The 18,423-nt window shown below is 38.4% G+C and overlaps 2 protein-coding genes across 2 annotated transcripts in view; one reads left to right on the top strand and one right to left on the bottom strand.

Annotated features, from left to right (window-relative positions):
- ARHGAP24 (Rho GTPase activating protein 24) overlaps positions 1-18,423 on the bottom strand; it is a 701,900-nt gene that overhangs the window by 453,456 nt on the left and 230,021 nt on the right. The window lies entirely within an intron of this gene.
- On the top strand, positions 15,142-16,417 carry LOC109447209 (protein SET-like). Its single transcript, XM_088802066.1, is given in 2 exon segments — positions 15,142-15,482; positions 15,484-16,417. Coding segments are annotated over 2 exon segments (861 nt in total). The 3' UTR covers positions 16,004-16,417.

Raw genomic sequence — 18,423 nt, 5'->3', positions numbered from 1 at the left:
CAAAAGATTAAGGCATGCCTCAGTGGCACACCCTTGTATCTAAGGCCTTTTTCCTTCATGTCTCCTGATTCTGTCTCCTTCCCTTTCCTCTTGACATCACTTCATTGACCTGTGTGATGTATGTGATTATCTTAAACTAGAGTGTACAACTGAAGGATAAGATTGTCACTTGGGGATTAAGCAGAGGGGAGATGCAGCTACCAATACAAGCCTCCTCTTCCCCTTCCACATCTCCAAAGCAAGAGAAGGGTCACTCTCTTCCTTCGCTAGAAGCCCCTTAGGGATTTAGCAAAGATCTTTGTTATAAGGGAGCATAACCTGAACTAGAAAAGCTTGGTTGTTCACAGGACTCAGACTACGTTAGTCCTCTCTTATTTGTGGATTAATTGGGACTGGGAAACATCCTTCATACATATTGTAGCAACTTTAAAGGAGAAATAAACTCTTAAACAAGAGACTTGAAAGATTCTAAGCAAACGATGATGCTGATGCTTCTGATACAGACTCCAGGGAGGGTGGTCTCTGTCATTCAGTTCACAGGGTCTCTGGTAAGAACTGGCCCAGAGCTGTTCTTAAAGCTGATATTTATCAGTCAACTCAATTCTGAGTCAAGGGCAGGCTTCAGATGAGCTCTACAAAATCCACAAATGATTCCAGGGTGAAGGCTAGTTTTCCAGGATTCTAAAGTCATAGACACCCCCAGAAGAAGAGTCTATGGAAGGTCCATGTAAAAGGCAGGCAAGGGTTTGAGGACCCTCAGATTTACAAAGGGGATGTGTAATACCTCCAGGACCAGAGGGATTTCAGGGACCTACAGATGAAACAGGAAGAAGAGGAGGAGGAGGAGGGAATAAAGGAGGGGAGAAAGATGATCATGGCCTCACTACACTTGGACAAATTGAGTATCAGTATTGCCAGATTCAATGACAGGAAAAGCATCCATCCATAGACAAAGCCCCTTGGATGCTCTTGTGGTCAGGCCTCTTTGGTTGGAAATTAGACAAAACTCAGCAAGAGTTTGTACAATCACTTTGTCTAATATTTCAAGTATATGGGTCAAATGGTACTAATATACAAGTATGGATTAAAAATGTGTTTTAATGTACTCCATTAACTTAAAAATTGTAGTTTTCCACCAGATTGCCTGCACATTCTTTGAAAACCTTAGCATAGAGTAATGTATTGTTATGTTACCCATTTGTCCATTAACATCAGATACTGGAACTTTTTAATTGTGTTTTCTTTAGTGAAAACATAAATTCCTAAGAGGGCAAAAAACACAGTAACAAAACTGAATAGTCAAGAATTGCCAGAATCCTAACATTTCCTTCGGGCTCTCACCAACAATGTAGAATTTGTGTGGGTACTAAAATATGCTAAGATCTGATTTCAGGATGAAGATAGAAGGCTACGCTTTAAAGCATGTCTGTTGCAAAATGTCTGGTTTTGTTTCTGGTTTTTTTAATTTCCTCATGGAAGTTCCTTTTTGAGAAAGTGTAATTTTGTCTTAGCAAAATAAGGTGGAAAGAGATTAAGAGAGATTGTGCCCACCCTCCCCCCAATACTTTGGATCACATGATTCAGGGAAAAGCATTACACTCCTCCTATTAAAATGGTGGGACTGAATCAACTCAGCTAAATCCCTATGAGAAAGACATTAAAGAAGAGAAAGAGCAAAGGACTACAATAGCCATGGATTCCTTCCTACCTCTATAATTCCATCACAGGTCTGCTATCAGTCAAGAGCTTTAAAGAGCATGATATGTCACCATTTAGATCTCGAGTGGAACACAGTATCAACCACCACTATGCTCTTACTGAACTGACATATTTTTGATGGCAGCCCAAGGCAAACTCCATTGTCTCCTGGACCCCCAGAGTAGATGGTACAAAAAAAATCCATGAGTAAATGTATTGTCAAGAATGTTTGTTATATTTTTGTCTAATTACAAAATTAATGTATGCTCAACACATGAAACTGGGAAGCCACAAAGAAATATAAGATGACATTTTAAATTGCCATAATCTCACCATTTAGAGATATGGTTAATTAGATTCAAATTAGATATAATTTGAACATGTCTCACTGTTTCTTCACCTCTGTGTGTGAAGAATATAAAGATTTGGATCATATTAGGAACCAAAGCCAGGTTCTTTTGGCCTGGGCCCTAAATTAAAACCTCAATTTCCAATTAAAACAGTTTCCTTTGATGCTGTTTGACCAAGCCTCAAGAGTTTACCGGATTCTCTAAACTCTCCCTTCCAAGATAATGCAGATTCTCCCCAAGTTGGCTCCCAGAAAAATCTTCTGGCTTATACTTTCAGTGGCCATTTATAAATCTCTCAGTATTCTAGAGTTTCTTTGTTCTTGCTGACTCACAATTTCTCAAAGACAGCCTTTATTTTCCCTTCATTCACATTTCAGCTCACCATATCCTTTCTCTACTCACCCATGAGTATAGGCACACACACACACACACACACACACACACACGCACACCATGCACATTCACAGCACACATGCACACCCATAAAGTGAAACGTTCCCCCAGGCATGCAACTTTCCACTTGTGGACTCAGCTCTTAATATAAAACTGGCATGAAATTTAAAATATTTTAAAATCTAATTCCATTTGAGTACCTGACTAACAGCAAGATGCGCTTACTCTCAATACCCATACCATTTTATAGATTTCAAGTTTACTATCATGTTGGAATTGTCCTAACTTTGCATTTTTCAGAAAATTATATACTGCAATAGAAATAAAACCACTCTGCTCCCCAAAATTATTTACTTATAGACTACTTAAATTATGCATGACTTTAAAAACAGTTTCCTATGTTTTATACTCAAGTGGACAGAGAGTAAATTATCCATAGGTTCTTTACTTGTGTCTAATTGCAGTGTCATGTACAGTCCAAGCCTTATCATCTGCCTGGGAAATCCTCATTTCATCCTATTTTCATCATTCCAAACTTTTCCTCATTTCATCTTATTTTCATCATATTCCAAGCTCTTTAAATAATGGATGTACTTTTTTTTTTTTTGCCTCCGTTTCCATTTTTCTTCCTGTCTGCAGTGCCTGCTTTATCTAGTTTTAGATAATTCGAAACTTAGAGAAGAACCTTTAATTCACTACAGATTCTCCTCCCAATGGTAGAAAATACACAGTCTAAGACACAAAGTTGAGCTATTAAAGCTGCTAATGGACTTGGATATTAGGTACAATTGATCCCATGCTTGAGCAAATGTTATTTTCCTGGTTTGTGCTGTATCTCAGTTAACTAGAGACTTGGAGCTGAGGTCATTACTTTAAGTCACTTAAAACCAATTAGGTTATCAAGGGAATAAAATGTTTTATTGTCACAGAGTGTAGACATAACCATCGCCTTAGTAAACTATTTTGCATGAAAACTAAATAAGAAAGTGTATATGAATCAAAGTAACTCATTCAAACACATTAACAATACTACTACTAATAAATAAATAATAGAAATAGTGCTTAGAGTTTTTAAGGTACCTTCCTATATGTGATGTTTGTTCATTGCAGCAATCTTATGAAAAATCTATTGTTGCTTACATTTTACAAAAGACAGAACAGAAAGAAACAGTACACACACCTTGCTCGGGATCACATAAGCTAATGACATGAAGATAAGACTTGAATTTAGGCCACCTGAGTACAGATTCTGGATTCTTTTCACTAAAGTGTCAGCAGCAGCATCTTCCTATGCAAAAGACAGCAAAATTTCCCTTTCACATATCACTTATACTGGTCAAGGGCTTGACAATAATTGTTATCATTATATTCTTTTGTGAGAAGGAAGAGTGTCATCCTCCCACAGACCAATTTTAAATTCCGTTTTAGGTATTCATTTTAATGTCCTATCCTACCAAAATGTTTTTTCAAGTTTCCAACAAACAGGAAAATTAAGTGTTCTCTCTTGTTCTCTCTGTGCTCACCATCTGTTGGTGGTGCTAATGAACAGTGAATTCGCCAAAAATCAGGCGGAAATATTAAAAAAAAAAAACAGCAAGTAGTTTAGATAATTTAAAAACTTGAAAATTAGTTCCTGAGAAATAAGTATTGGTTTTAAAATCTTGAAGTGAAACTAAAGAAAAATCGAAATGGTAAATTTGCTTTTTAAGACATAGAAAAGATAGGCAGAGGCTGATCGTGTAAGAAATAGAATTGAGGATAACTAGTTCCTCAATATTTGAAAATTTACCAAATAAAATTCCTGGAAAATCAATGAAAATAATGTAATTTTTGAAAGATGTTCAAAATAAACTAGGAGAATACATCAAGAACACAACGACCAAAAGGCAGTTCAAGATGTGGGCTATTAAGGAAACTAAATAAATAAATAATACATACATACATACATACATACATTGTCATGCGGGAGACCCTGCTCGCTGCGCCATTTGTCATGCAGGGAGGCCTTGGGGGGTCTCTGGTCCCGCTCCCCACACAAGAACGCAGGATATGGTGAGGCCAAAAGGAACACCCACGGAGCCATAGGTAGGGGAGTCATACCACTATATTCTCGCTGGCAGCACTATACTCTCACTGGAGGCTGGATCCACACTGTCCGCAAACCGCCATCCACACTTGCCAGCCCAGCCGCCATCTTCTTGCTAGCCCCCGTTCTTCCTCTCTTCTCTCTTCTTCTCTCTCTGCTAGCGTAGCCACAGCAGTTATATTAGCGGCTAATTGGCTAACTGGTTACAGCTGACGGCCAATCAGCCACAGCTGACGGCCATCTACTACCCGAGCCAGCACTCCTCCATGTGAGGCCGAGAGCCTGGAAACTACTTTCTGGGGCTCTGCCCCCACATACATACTGCAAAGTTATTATCTTCTCCGTTTATTTTCTTGTCTCTAATTTCTCAACTTTTTCAAAGTTTGAAATTAGTGGGAAGCAAGTTTTGTAGAGGCTTACTATGCAAAAGTAAAGAGGTTAGGCTGGGAGTAATTAATATGGGCTGGAGGCTGAGAAGGACAAATGGTGGAGCTTCTAAATGCTGAGCAGTCTATTCTAGGTAACTTCAACGGAAGACTCTCTGGACTGTGTGTTTTATTCAAGAATGAAGAGATCAGTAAAAGAAGCTTTTAAGTGGCTGTGGGGACAGAGCCATCAGTGCAGTTTCCAGGCTCTCAGCCTCACGTGGAAAGGTGCTGGCTCAGGTAGAAAATGGCCATCAACTGTGATTGGATGGCCATCAGCTGTGGCTAGTTGGACATCAGCTGTAACCAGTGAGCCACTGGCCACTAATATAACTGCCGTGGCTACGCTAGCAGAGAAAAATGGGGGGCTAGCAAGAAGATGGTGGCTGGCAAGCGTGGATTGCTGTTAGGACAGTGGGTTGCAGACAGTGTGGCTCCTGCTTCCTGTGTCTCCAACCCAGCCGCCAGCGAGAATATAGTGGTATGACTCCCCTACCTATGGCTCCGTGAGTGTTCCTCTTTGGCTTCACTGTATCCTGCATTCTTAGGTGGGGAGCAGGACTGGAGACCCCGCGTGACTCCCTGCATGACAGTGGCTCTAGTGGGAATTGTCCCATGAAATGTAAATTGAAACTCCAAGACTTCAGCCCAAGACAATGACGAATTTTTAAGAAAGAAGGATGCTTTTGGATGGGATATCAAATGTGTTCATTCAAATGTCCTCTGAATCAAACTTTGGGAAAATGATTCCATGTTCCACAAGAAAGGAAATTTCAAAAACAAACAAACAAACAAAAGACAGAGACCAAGACCACCCTTTGGGGAGCCCAATACAATAATTTTAAAATAAGCTTGGAGAAAGCCTCTCTGGCCTGGATTGCAGGTGGGGTACTCAGCATCTGTAGACGCCATCATCAGCAAGAGCAAGATCAAACCCAGGTGTGCCTTCCAGGTCCAACCCTGGAGCAGACTAAAGCCACCAGGTTAAGAGAGTAGACAGTAGCACTGAGATCTGTAGCAGGAATGCATCAATAAGCCCTAAGGAGAAGGCATAAGCTGCTCTGTACCCTGTGAGGGGTCGATGGGAGGCTCAGCGGGAAGGGGATTTCCACTGATCCTGCTGGGTAGAGACGCAGAGCCTCAAGTGTGAAGCCTGGACTTTAACCGGTACATAAATGTACATCATCAACATAAATTTTACCTATATCCCTGCCTAGTAGCTAACTGGGCTCAAATTTACAGAGTATGGTAGTCATTGCCAAACAGGGGCCTCCCATGCACTCTGCACTTCAGGTAAAAGCGAACCGAGCTGCCTCCCTCATGCACCCTTTTCCTGCCATTTGTGCCAATCGTTATAAAGGAGTACTGAGGCTCATAAATCAATCAGTGGGCTAAAGATCTGTCCCGGGCAATCAGGGCTGCAGCAGCTACATCCTCATTTGCACCAATCAGAGTGGCTTCATTGTGACCAATCATGATGGTGCTATTTGGGCCAATCAAACTGTGAGGACCTGAAATCCTCACTTGCATAGAAATAGACCAATCATGGGCAGGGAGCAGGCACTCTTCTCTAAATAAACCAGCTTCACCTCTGCCTCAACAGAGCACACTTTCAGTTTCCATGGAAGACTGTGTTTTCCCAGAACTGTAACACCTGAGCCATCTTTCCGGAGCCACTTTCCCTGAGCTACCTCTCCTGAGCCACTTCTATTGAGCTGTCTCACAGCCGAGCTGTTCCACAAACTAAACGGCTCACAATTGAGCTGTTTTTCACTGAATTAAGTCTCTCTCTTCACTGCGCTTCAGATTGAGGACTGCTGTTGGCATTGAACTGGTGGCAACAACCTTTGGTGACAAGAGTAAATTTTCCCTTTTTCCTCTAAGGTAATGCACAGTATAGACATTTACTTTTGGCTCATATCCAGCCTCTGAAAGGTACTACTGGCATCATCTTCACAGGCAAACAAAAGACTGACTCTTTATATGGTAATGTATCATTATTTGAGACAGATCCTAGCCTAGACTTTAAACCAGTATGTAAAGACATCTTGCCATATTTTATATTTTTGCTCATTTGTTCTTTAAATTTTCAACACATTGCTTTATAGACCATAAGACAATGGGCATATGTACTGTGAAGATTTTCCAGGGACTTACTCAGTGGGGTTTTCTTAGCATGCATTACACAGAATCTCTGGTTTTGAATCGTACAATAGAAAAAAAACTCACTGTTTTTAAATCCGTGACAAGAATGTAGTGATAGTATCAAATCTTTTGAAAATTTTTTACAAACCTCAAAATATTTTCTAATTGAACACTACATTAGGAAAGCCTGCAACAGAAACAAAACCCTTGTATTTTAATCTCTAGCTTTAACTGCTTATGAAATTCTAAAACTATATATATTTGCATTGAAGTTTCCCATACTTCTTTAAGGCAAAACATGACAAAATTTAGAGAAATGCAATCTGTAGGCTTAAAAATGATTCAAAAGTTACCTTCCCCCTTACCCCATTTCTCTTTGCCTTCTTGGGATCACTATAAAAAATTATTAATTTAATTAGGCCTTTCATAAAATTAATGTTATAAAACAAATATTTAAGACTATAAAATGTTATAAAACAAATATTTAAGATTAAGCCACTTGCCATATATAAAATAACATTAATTCCTCATGATGTGCCCTATTGGATTATAAAAATAGATCAAATGATTGCTTAAAATAATATCTTTGCACACAAATATTGTATTAATTTAGAACTTTTGAGACTAGGTATTTATATTTTTATTTCAATGAAAAGAATATAGCAAAGTTGCTCTTTAATTTTAGTAATTAAAAATGCCCACTTTAGAACTGAAATGCTTATGTAAATTTAGCCTTGTCTACATGCAACTTCTTTTAATAGTTTATCATATTTAGAGGTTATCTTGCAAACACAATGATTTCTAAACATAAAGTGCAGTGGGCCAAAAATTCAATACTCTGAATGCAAATATGCTCTTAATTGACTCAAGTTTTACTCATGTTGACTTTGTAATTATTGGTTATGTTTCTGAAGTATACAATTTTATATAATATGCACTTATGCACCACAACGACGTTTCAGTCAGTGATAGACCACATATATGACAGTGGTCCCATAAGATTATAATGGAACTGAAAAATTCCTATCGCCTAGTGACATAGTAGCCGTCCTAACATCATAACACACACATTACTCAATGTGTGTGGTGATGCTAGTACAAACTAATCTACTGAGCTGCCAGTCATGCTATACACATACAATATCGGACAATTAAGTTCACGAACTCATCCTAGACGAAGTACTACATGCCTCATTGCTGAATATCTCTATGGTCACCTTCAAAGACTCCCCTTGGGAAGCTATGCACCAATGCCAGCACCTAGCCCACCCTTCAAAGCAATTTTGGAACTCTTTTTCTGGAATGGCCATCAGAGCTGTCGTCGTATTACCCTTGATGTCCTGAATGTCATCAAAATGTCTTCTTTTCAATATTTCCTTTATATTTGGGTAAACAAAGAAGTCATTGGGGGCCAGATCAAGTGAGTAGGGTGGGTGTTACAGTACAATTATTTATTTACTGGCTAAAAACTCCCTCACGGACAGTGCTCTGTGAGACATTGTCGTGATGAAAGACTCATGAATTGTTGGCGAAAAGTTCAGGACGTTTTCATCTAACTTTTTCATGCAGCCTTTTCAGCACTTCCAAATAGTAAACTTGGTTAACTATTTGTCCAGTTGGTACAAATTCATAATGAATAATCCCTCTGATATAAAAAAAGGTTAGCAACATCATTGTGACAAGTTCGGGAACTTAATTGTCAGACCCATATGTAGTACATACAATTACATACTATACATATATAGCACATATACTTATGGACACTACATAATACTTGAAAATGATAATAAACAACTATATTACCAGTTTACGTATTTACTATATTTTTATTGTTATTTTAGAGTCTACTCTTTCTATTTCTTAAAAAAATGTTTGCTATAAAACAGTATGCCATGTTACACTGGCAGTAGCCTCATGCATCTTGTTTACCTTGTCCCTTGATTGCATCATTTTCTCTAGTGCTTGATTTAATCTCGTGTTGTTTTGTTCATCGTGAGCCCTAAGTGTAAAAAATCCATTGCTAATGTTCCCATTAAGAGGCCACATTGAGTGATTAACCTGGAAACAAAATCAAAAGTGATTAAGGATTACGAAGGTGGAAAATCAGTGATAGTTACCGCTCATGAGTCAGGTATGTCCCATTCCACCATACCTACGATCTTGAAGAATAAGAACAAAGTTATAGAAGCTATTAAAGGATCTGCTTCATTGAAGGCAACAAGACTAAAAAAATTTTGAGGAAGTCCTAGATCTGACAAAGAGAAACTTCTAATGACCTTAACTGAAGAACAGATACAGAAGCACATCCCTCTCAGCACTATGACGATCATGGCCAAAGCAAAAATTTATGATGTTGAAACAATATGCTGAAACTGATTACAATGTTGAATTTACTGCTAGTTCTGGATGGTTTAAACAGTTTAAGAATTGTTATGCATTACATAATGGGAAAGTGAATGGTGAGTCTGCAAGTGCTGATGTGAAAGCAGCTAAAGATTTTTGGAACCTCTACATAAGCTGATTATGGAGGAAAATTACTTGCCAGAGCAAATATTCAATTTGGATGAAACCTCCCTGTTCTGAAAATGGATGCCTGAAAGGGCTTTCATCCATAAGGTGGCTAAGTCAATGCCAAGTTTCAATGCTTTTAAGGACAGGGTAACAGTCTTGCTTGGGGGCAATGTTGCCGACTATAAATTGAAACCCTATGTGATCTGGCCCAGTGAGAACACAGGCCTTAAAGCATATCAGTAAGCACACACTTTCAGTATACTGCAGGAGCAATAGGAAGACATGGACAGCCCAGCTCCTCTTCCAAGATGCCCTCCTGGATTGTTATGCTAGTGTAATGGAGAACTACTGTTCAGAGAACAACATACCTTTCAAGATTTTGGTTAATGTTGATAATACTCCTGGACATCCTCCTTTTATTGGTGATCTTCATTCCAATATCAAAGTGGCATTTTTCCCTCCAAACACCACCTCTTTGATCCAAACAATAAATCAAGCAGTTATAGCAGCTTTTAAGGCCTACTATTGGAGAAGGACATTATTCCCCTAGGCTATTGCTGCAATTGAGGAAGACACTAAGAAGACACTGATGCAATTCTGGAAGGATTACTACATATATGTTGTGTCAAGAACCTTGCTTGGTCTTTGGGTGATGTCACCAAGGAGAGTATAAATGGCAGCTGGAAGAAGATACTCAAGAGATTGGTCCATGACTTCAAAGGATTTGTCAAGGATGAGGAGGTTGTAAAAATCAACAAGGCTGTGGTTGAGATGGCAAACAACTTGAACCTGGGTGTGGATGAGATGACATTGAGGAGCTCCTAGAGGGGGTTCCTGAGGAACTAATTGAGTTGTTGAAACTGGAACAGGAAGATAGAACTGAAGAAGAGGAAACTGCAGGAGAAGAAAAAGAAGAACCAAGAAAATTCACAGTGAAGGGGTTAGCAGAAGCTTTTGCAGACCCTCAATAAGCGCCTTGAAAAGTTTGAAAACATAAACCCCAACACCAAAAGGTTTTCATTAATAATGAGGATGTTCATGGTGAATTATCTGCTTACAAGCAAATCAATGAATGAGAGAGTGAGAGAGAGAGAGAGAGAGAGAGAGAGAGAGAGAGAGAGAGAGAGAAAGGAAAGAAGCCATGCAAATTACCATGGACATATTTCTGAAAAGAGTGATACCTCCTCAAGAAAAGACTCAAGGAGGTCCTTTGGGAGGTATTCCAGAAGATGGCATTGTTATCTTAGGAGATGACAGCACCTGAAGACCTCCCAGTGGGACAGGAGGTGGAAGCGGAAGACAGTGATATTGATGTTCCTGACCCTGTGTAGTCCTAGGTTAATGTGTGTGATTTGTTTTAGTTAAAAAAACAAAAATAACAAAAAAAACTTTTTAAACTAAAAGTAAAAATATAAAAACTATTTTTTAGAAGAATAGGAAAAAAACTTATAGAAGAAGGACATAAAGAAAATATTTTTGTGCAGCTGTACAATGTGTTTGTGTTTTAAGCTAAATGTTATTATGAAACAGTTGAAAAGTTAAAAAACGAAAAAGTTTATAAAGTTACAGTAAGCTAAGGTTAATTTATTATTGAAGGGAACATTGTTTATGAATGTACTGTAGCCTGAGTGTACAGTGTTTATAAAGTCGACGGTAGTGTACACTAGTGTCCTAGGCCCTCGCAGTCACTCACTGACTCACCCAGAACAACTTCCAGTCCTGCAAGCTTCATGCATGGTAAGGGCCCTAAATAAATATACCATTATTTTATCTTTTATACCATATTTTTATTGTGACTTTCCTGTGTTTAGATATGTCTAGATAAACAAATACCACTGTGTTAAATTGCCTACAGTATTCAGTACAGTAACATTCTGTATAAGTTTGTAGCCTAGGAGCAGAAGTAGGCTGTACCACATAGCCTAGGTGTGTAGTAGGCTCTGCCATCTAGGTTTGTGTAAGTGCATTCTATGATGTTTGCACGATGACAAAATCTAATGACGCATTTCTCAGAACGTATCCCGCCATTAGGTATCACATGACTGTATATGGATAAACTTATTCATAGTAAAAAATTTGCGTTTGAATTGTATTGAGGTAAGATTAGTGACCCTATGATTGCATATATTTAATAGCTGCAAGGATCCCCCATGAAAAGAGCCCTTCTCAGGATGAAGCATACTATGCTCAAATGTAAACTAATAATCCATAAAAACACAGCTTTGTTAAAACCTAAGACAAATTTATGGAATAACCCCTTATTAGACTACTAATGATCTTTAGTAAGTCAAACTATGGGTATTTATCAGAACTTTGTGTTTTCTGAGCAGGTGTGAATCTTTAAAATAAAAAAAGTCATTTACTTAAAAGGATGCAATAAGAAGATTAATAAATTATCTAAATTGAGTGATGCTTATTAATATCATTGGTCATTCCTGAGGTCAATAAAGTCAAGATTTACTTATTATATGAAGAGTCTTTTAATTATTCATTACATAAATTCTGAATATTCATAAAATTAGGACAAATACTAAATATCCAGCTTTATTCTTCCTGTAACTTAATTTTGTGCCAATCACAAATACGAATAAATAAAGTAGAAATTTGTGATAAGTTATAAGAAAAACATTCTCATGGAAAGAGCAAGTAGGTGCCAAAAGTATTGATATCTGCACCATAGTAAACCACTTTCCTTTTCTCCAATTTCCTGCTCAGATAAACATCCCAAGGAGAAGTTGCAGAAACATGAGGACCTGTCTTTTCCTACTCTAAATTTCCAATACCAGTGGCCCTATCCTGGGGAGCGAGGAGAGAGGAAGGACAAGAATAAAGCAGCTTTGTCTGAGAACTGAAACATCATAAGCTCAAACAAAAACCCACAAATATTGCCCCTATGTATGTAGAACTTGTAACTAATAAAATGAAAATTACTACCAAATTCATAGAACTTTTGTGTCATTATGCCTTTGACTAATCAATGTGATACTAAAAATTCAACTATTTATATGTGAGGAGACATTTAAATACTTTGACATTAAAAAGGATTCCCAATAGTTGAGAAAAGACTGGGGAACTTTGCCTTAGACTGTCCTCTCTCCTTTAGTGTAAATATTGTTCTTTGAAGGTGGAAGAGTTGTGCAGGGAGGAATAATACATATTGATTGTAACTACTCAAATAGCACACATAGCATTAATTCAGTAAATAATCTTCTGCAGAGCAGTCAGGGCCACAGCTATTTCTAAAGTCCACAATCTAAATATACTGCTACTACAGTTTTTTCCAACTGGGACATGAGAGACACATGCATAGTAGGTTCCTTATAAAAACTATTGAGTTGGTTTCAAAATAGCTTATTATTGCTACCTTTACTAGAACTCATTAAAGTGGCTATATGAGCCTATCTATATAGTTGCACTATAATTAACTCAATTTTAATTAATTGATCTTTTTTAACAATACTAATAAACTATGCTCTGACCTTATCTTAACCTTGGATCTTCCAGTACAGAATTTAGATATTGAAACATTTTTATTTCTTTTTTTAATTACTGTAGTGATACTAAACAAATTGCATTATTAAAATTGCCTGATTTCTGTGTTATCAATTAGTCTTTCATTATCAACGTTCAATATATTTATGTTCCAAGAGGACTTCAACTGTACCTCTGCCTGACGATGAGCTTCATATCACAGCACACAAGGGCTCTAGCATGAAAAATGCATACATTGATGTTTGCATATTATAAGTAAATACTCAGGTTCAAATGTTTTATAACATACTCATAAATCTGTCGTACATTTTGATCCTTTGGAGATAATGAGGGCTATTTAAAAATGGAAGTGCTCAGATCTCATAGTTCAATGCTCAATGCAATCTGGAATACTATTAATATGATTTTATGAGATCTGGAAATAAAACACATACAGTATATGCATAGGTACTTTACCCAATGGAGTTGTAAAAGGTGGGACCAAGAGGCTGGAATAAAATACTACAAAAATGTCATTGATGCTAAGTAACTTCCTGGAAACTCAACAGGAAGCTGATCCATCTATTCTACGAGAACCATTGATTTTTCCCTGAAGACCCTTAATTTTTTGTTAGTCTTTGCCACCAGTTTCTTCAAGAGTCTATTCTTCACTTGCTGGCTGACCCCTTGCCATTATTTATACATAATGTTCTAATAATGGATTCAGATTTGCTTGATCCTTTTTAATCAATCGGAGTTCTCCTCACCAGATATTTCCTTGTCAGGTGTCCACCCATTTTCCCATTTATCCCATAGGTCTGTCCTCTCCAGCTGGGAGTCATTAGTGTCATCATGGTACACTACAGAATTGTTTTGAACATAAAATTATTATAAGTGAACTAAAAATCGCATTGCCTGACACATGGAACACAATACATGGGGCTATTATTATCCCTACCATTCGGACTTGGATATCGACTGTTGAATCTCTGCTACCTTAACACGCGCAGTTCATTCCCCAAATGAAAACACCCAATTTGTTCATTCCTTAAATGCTTTCTGAGACCTTGACCTTCATGACTCCTCAAGACACGACAGTCCAGAAACAAAATTGCATTGATTATTCAAACACGAAGGTGGTCAATATATTCATTACAAACATGTGTGGCCATGTTGGGAAAAGCAAAGATTTCAAACACGAAAATCGGGAAGATGTTCTTTGACACGATAACAGATTATGTCAGGTATCTGCTATATCTAATCCAAGAAAGCATAATGCTGTCCACGTTTTCAATTAGGTAGTTTATAATGAAGTCTACAACTGATTTATGCACAACATTTTAATTTAAATGGCTGAGTGAATTTTTCCACCCTATCCATGGAATTCCTCTACTTTCCTCTTTGATCATTTTCTACCACTCATCCCTATTTTACAAACCACTCCAAAAATAACCCAGGATGGGTTTTACAGAGCTAGGGAAGGACTGCTGAGGACAAAGAGAAAATGGGATGGCAGTTCTCTCTCTCACAGACCCTGTCCAACTCCTCTTTTCCTTCTTGCTTCTCTCTCAGAGGCTTCCCACATTCACCCTTGAATGCCTGCTCTGAGTTCTGGGACACAATTTCTAGGATGGCCTTTCTTATAAAAACTGATGCTATATTCTCTCCTAGGTGCTTAATTCAGCCTGTTATGTGCCTAAATCCTAGTGTGATTGAGAGGAGGGGATAAAATTCCCAACCCAGTTGTCTAATTTCAGAGGTGGGTCCACTGATTTAGGACTAGAGCACGGGTTCTTCCGAGACCAAACAGTAAGAGGACCAAAACTAGACCTAAAAGAGTTAATTTCTCTTGCCCCTTTCCCTTTTTTGCTAAAAAGGAACAAACAACAAAAACCCTATCTATTAACTTTAGAGACAGGGTATAAGGCCAGAATTGCAGAGACTGTTTTGTCACAGCCCACAGGGGAGAAAAGAAATCCTTGTTAAAAGGAAAGGCCAAGTTCTCAGCTTCTTCCTGACGTTCATCCTCCTTTGGGTCTCGTTCTCTGACTTTCCTCACAGTATGGCCCCCAAACGCCAGTGTTCACTCCCACCTCAAATGAAGAAACCAAGACTGCCTCCTGCCCCCAAGCCGGAGAAGACATTGACCTCTCTGGACTTGCCGAAGGGAGAAAAAGAACAACAAGAAGCAATTGAACATATTGATGAAGTACAAAATGAAATAGACAGACTTAATGAACAAGCCAGTGAGGAGATTTTGAAAGTAGAACAGAAATATAACAAACTCCGCCAACCATTTTTTCAGAAGAGGTCCGAATTGATCACCAATATCCCAAATTTTGGGGTAACAACATTTGTCAACCATCCACAAGTGTCTGCACTACTTGGGGAAGAAGATGAAGAAGCATTATTTGACAAGAGTTGAAGTGACAGAATTTGAAGATATAAAATCAGGTTACAGAATAGATTTTTATTTTGATGAAAATCCTTACTTCGAAAATCAAGTTCTCTCTAAAGAATTTCATCTGAATGAGAGTGGTGATCCATCTTCAAAGTCCACTGAAATCAAATGGAAATATGGAAAGAATTTGATGAAACATTTAAGTCAAACACAGAATAAAGCCAGCAGGAAGAGACAGCATGAGGAAGCAGAGAGCTTCTTTACCTGGTTTACTGACCATTCTGAGGCAGGTGCAGATGAGTGAGGAGAAGTCATCAAAGGTGATATTTGGCCAAATCCGCTACAGTACTACTTGGTTCCTGACGTGGATGATGAAGAAGAAGGAGAAGAAGGTTTTGATGATAATGAAGAAGAGGAAGGGTTGGAAGATATTGATGACGAAGGGGATGAGGATGAAGGTGAAGAAGACGAAGATGATAATGAGGGGAAGGAAGGAGAGGAAGATGAAGGAGAAGATGACTAATGGAACATTGATGGATTCCAACCTTCTTTAATTTTCTCCAGTCCCTGGGAGCAAGTTGAACTCTTTTTTTTTTTTTTTTCCTCTTGTGATCAGTCACCCTGTTTTTGAGGTCTCTTTTCTCTCCTTTACACCATGGTTGTCACCTTATTTGGGGGGAAATAACTTCAGCAGAATACATTGGGAAAAGAATCTCTGCCCCTTTCTATTCCAAATTCATTTTTATCCCTTCCTGTCTCAACAAAAGCTTTATGGAATCAACACCACCATGCTCTGTGGGAAAAAAGAAAAACCTTCTGCTCCCTTAGTTCTGCTGGAAGCTGGAGGGTGCTAGGCCCCTGTGTAGTAGTGCACAGAATTCTAGCTTTTTTCCTCCTTTCTCTGTATATTGGGCTCAGAGATTACACTGTGTCTCTATGTGAATATGGACAGTTAGCATTTACCAACATGTATCTGTGTACTTTCTCTTGTAAAAAGAAAAAATAAATTAAAAATGGGATTATAGAAGGTCAGCAAAGGGTGGGTTTGAGATGTTTGGGTGGGTTAAGTGGGCATTTTGACAACATGGCTTCTCCTTTGCCATGTTTAATTGTGATGTTTAACAGACATCCTTGCAGTTTAAGATGACACTTTTAAAATAAAATTTTCTCCTAATGATGACTTGAGCCCTGCCACTCGATGGGCGAATCAGCAGAAGCTGTAGGATCTTATTCGGAATTGATATCCTCTATTGTAATTTTGTTCCTCTTTATTTTAAAATTTTCTTTTTGTTTCACTGGAAAGGAAAGATGATGCTCAGTTTTAAATGTCAAAAGTGTACAAGTTGCTTTGTTATAATAAAACTAAATGTGTACACACACACACACACACACACACACACACACACACACACACAAAGGAAAGGCCACTAGTTGTTACAAAGTAAAAAAGCTCAAGTGAGAGGAGGAAAACAAGGCAGGAAGCAAGCTTGAAATTGCCTTGAAGGGTTTTCAGTGCCCTCAGGTTGCTCTGGGTCCTTATCTGTCCAGCTCAGAACTGGAAGAGTCCTCAGTTCAGCTACTTAGTAGTCATGTGAATAGGATGCTGGGAAGCAATCTACCCTAGTGTCACAGTTACAGCAGCAGGCAATACATTCCTAATAACTTTTATTGAAATTATAAACACATTTTTTAAATAATTATTATTCACATGGAGGATAGGTTCCAGAACATTTCTGTGTGTTGGGATTACATTTATATATGATCTTTGAAATAATACCAATGTATTTTTATTTTTAGTATTCCCTTCTCATCTGTGCCTCCAAGGTATGATTTCATTGGCCTCAGGGAAGGGATGATACTTTGGTCTCAGGCAAGGGATTGTGATTTAGAGATAGCTTTTTAACTATAGTCTAGAAAGAATTCCCCAATGTGGAGAAAGAGAGAAGATGACAGAGATGTGATGAGAGACAGTGTGAGAGACAAAGGAATGAGGTGCAGAGCAAGCAACACATGTACTTGGGGAAAGTCATTGACCTGAGATCTACAAGTGTGCACCTAAGTAAGCATGTCTACTACTCCCATTCAGGTGTTCCCTGGGAAGTAAGTTCATAAATGGTCCAGTTTCCACCCCAGTGAACAACATATGAGGTCAGACAATTAAGTTCATGAACTCATCTTAGAAAAAGTGCTACATAGCTCATTGCTGAAATTCACTACGTTCACCTTCGAAGTACTCCCCTTGAGAAGCTATGCAGCAATGCCAGCACCTAGTCCACGCTTCAAAGCAATTTTGGAACTCTTTTTCTGGAATGGCCATCAGAGCTGTCATTGTATTACTCTTGATGTCCTGAATGGCATCAAAATGTCTTCCTTTCAACATTTCCTTTATCTTCTGGTAAAGAAAGAAGACATTGGGGGCCAGATCAGGTGAGTAGGGAGGGTGTTCCAATACAGTTATCTGTTTACTGGCTAAAAACTCCCTCACAGACGGTGCCATCTGAGGTGGTGCATTGTCGCGATGCAAGAGCCATGAATTGCTGGTGAAAAGTTCAGGTCGTTTTCATCTAACTTTTTCACACAGCATTTCCAAATAGTAAACTTGGTTAACTGTTGGTCCAGTTGGTACAAATTCATAGTGAATAATCCCTCTGATATCAAAAAAGTTTAGCAACACCGTTGCAACATGTTCGCAAACTTAATTGTCAGACATTAGTATATCAGGCACCCAGAGAAACTATGTTTCTAGTCTCTCCCTTTGATAGTCCATCACTCTCTATCCATCCAGCAGAAAAACCTACCATCTGCTCAAGATTTTGCTCAGTTCTTATATTACCTTATGTTACCTTCCACATGGACAGCCTTCTTTCAACCCTAAACTTGTAAACAGGTGAATGGCAGCACTGAAAGGTAAAGAAGGTTTTTCTGGAAAATTAAAGAGGGTGG

The sequence above is a fragment of the Rhinolophus sinicus genome, chromosome 1 (genome assembly GCF_057876585.1).
Source record: "Rhinolophus sinicus isolate RSI-liver-muscle chromosome 1, RSI-T2T, whole genome shotgun sequence".
NCBI lineage: Eukaryota > Metazoa > Chordata > Mammalia > Chiroptera > Rhinolophidae > Rhinolophus > Rhinolophus sinicus.
The sequence above is the reverse complement of the archived record's forward strand: the minus strand, read 5'-3'. Positions and strand labels throughout refer to the sequence as shown.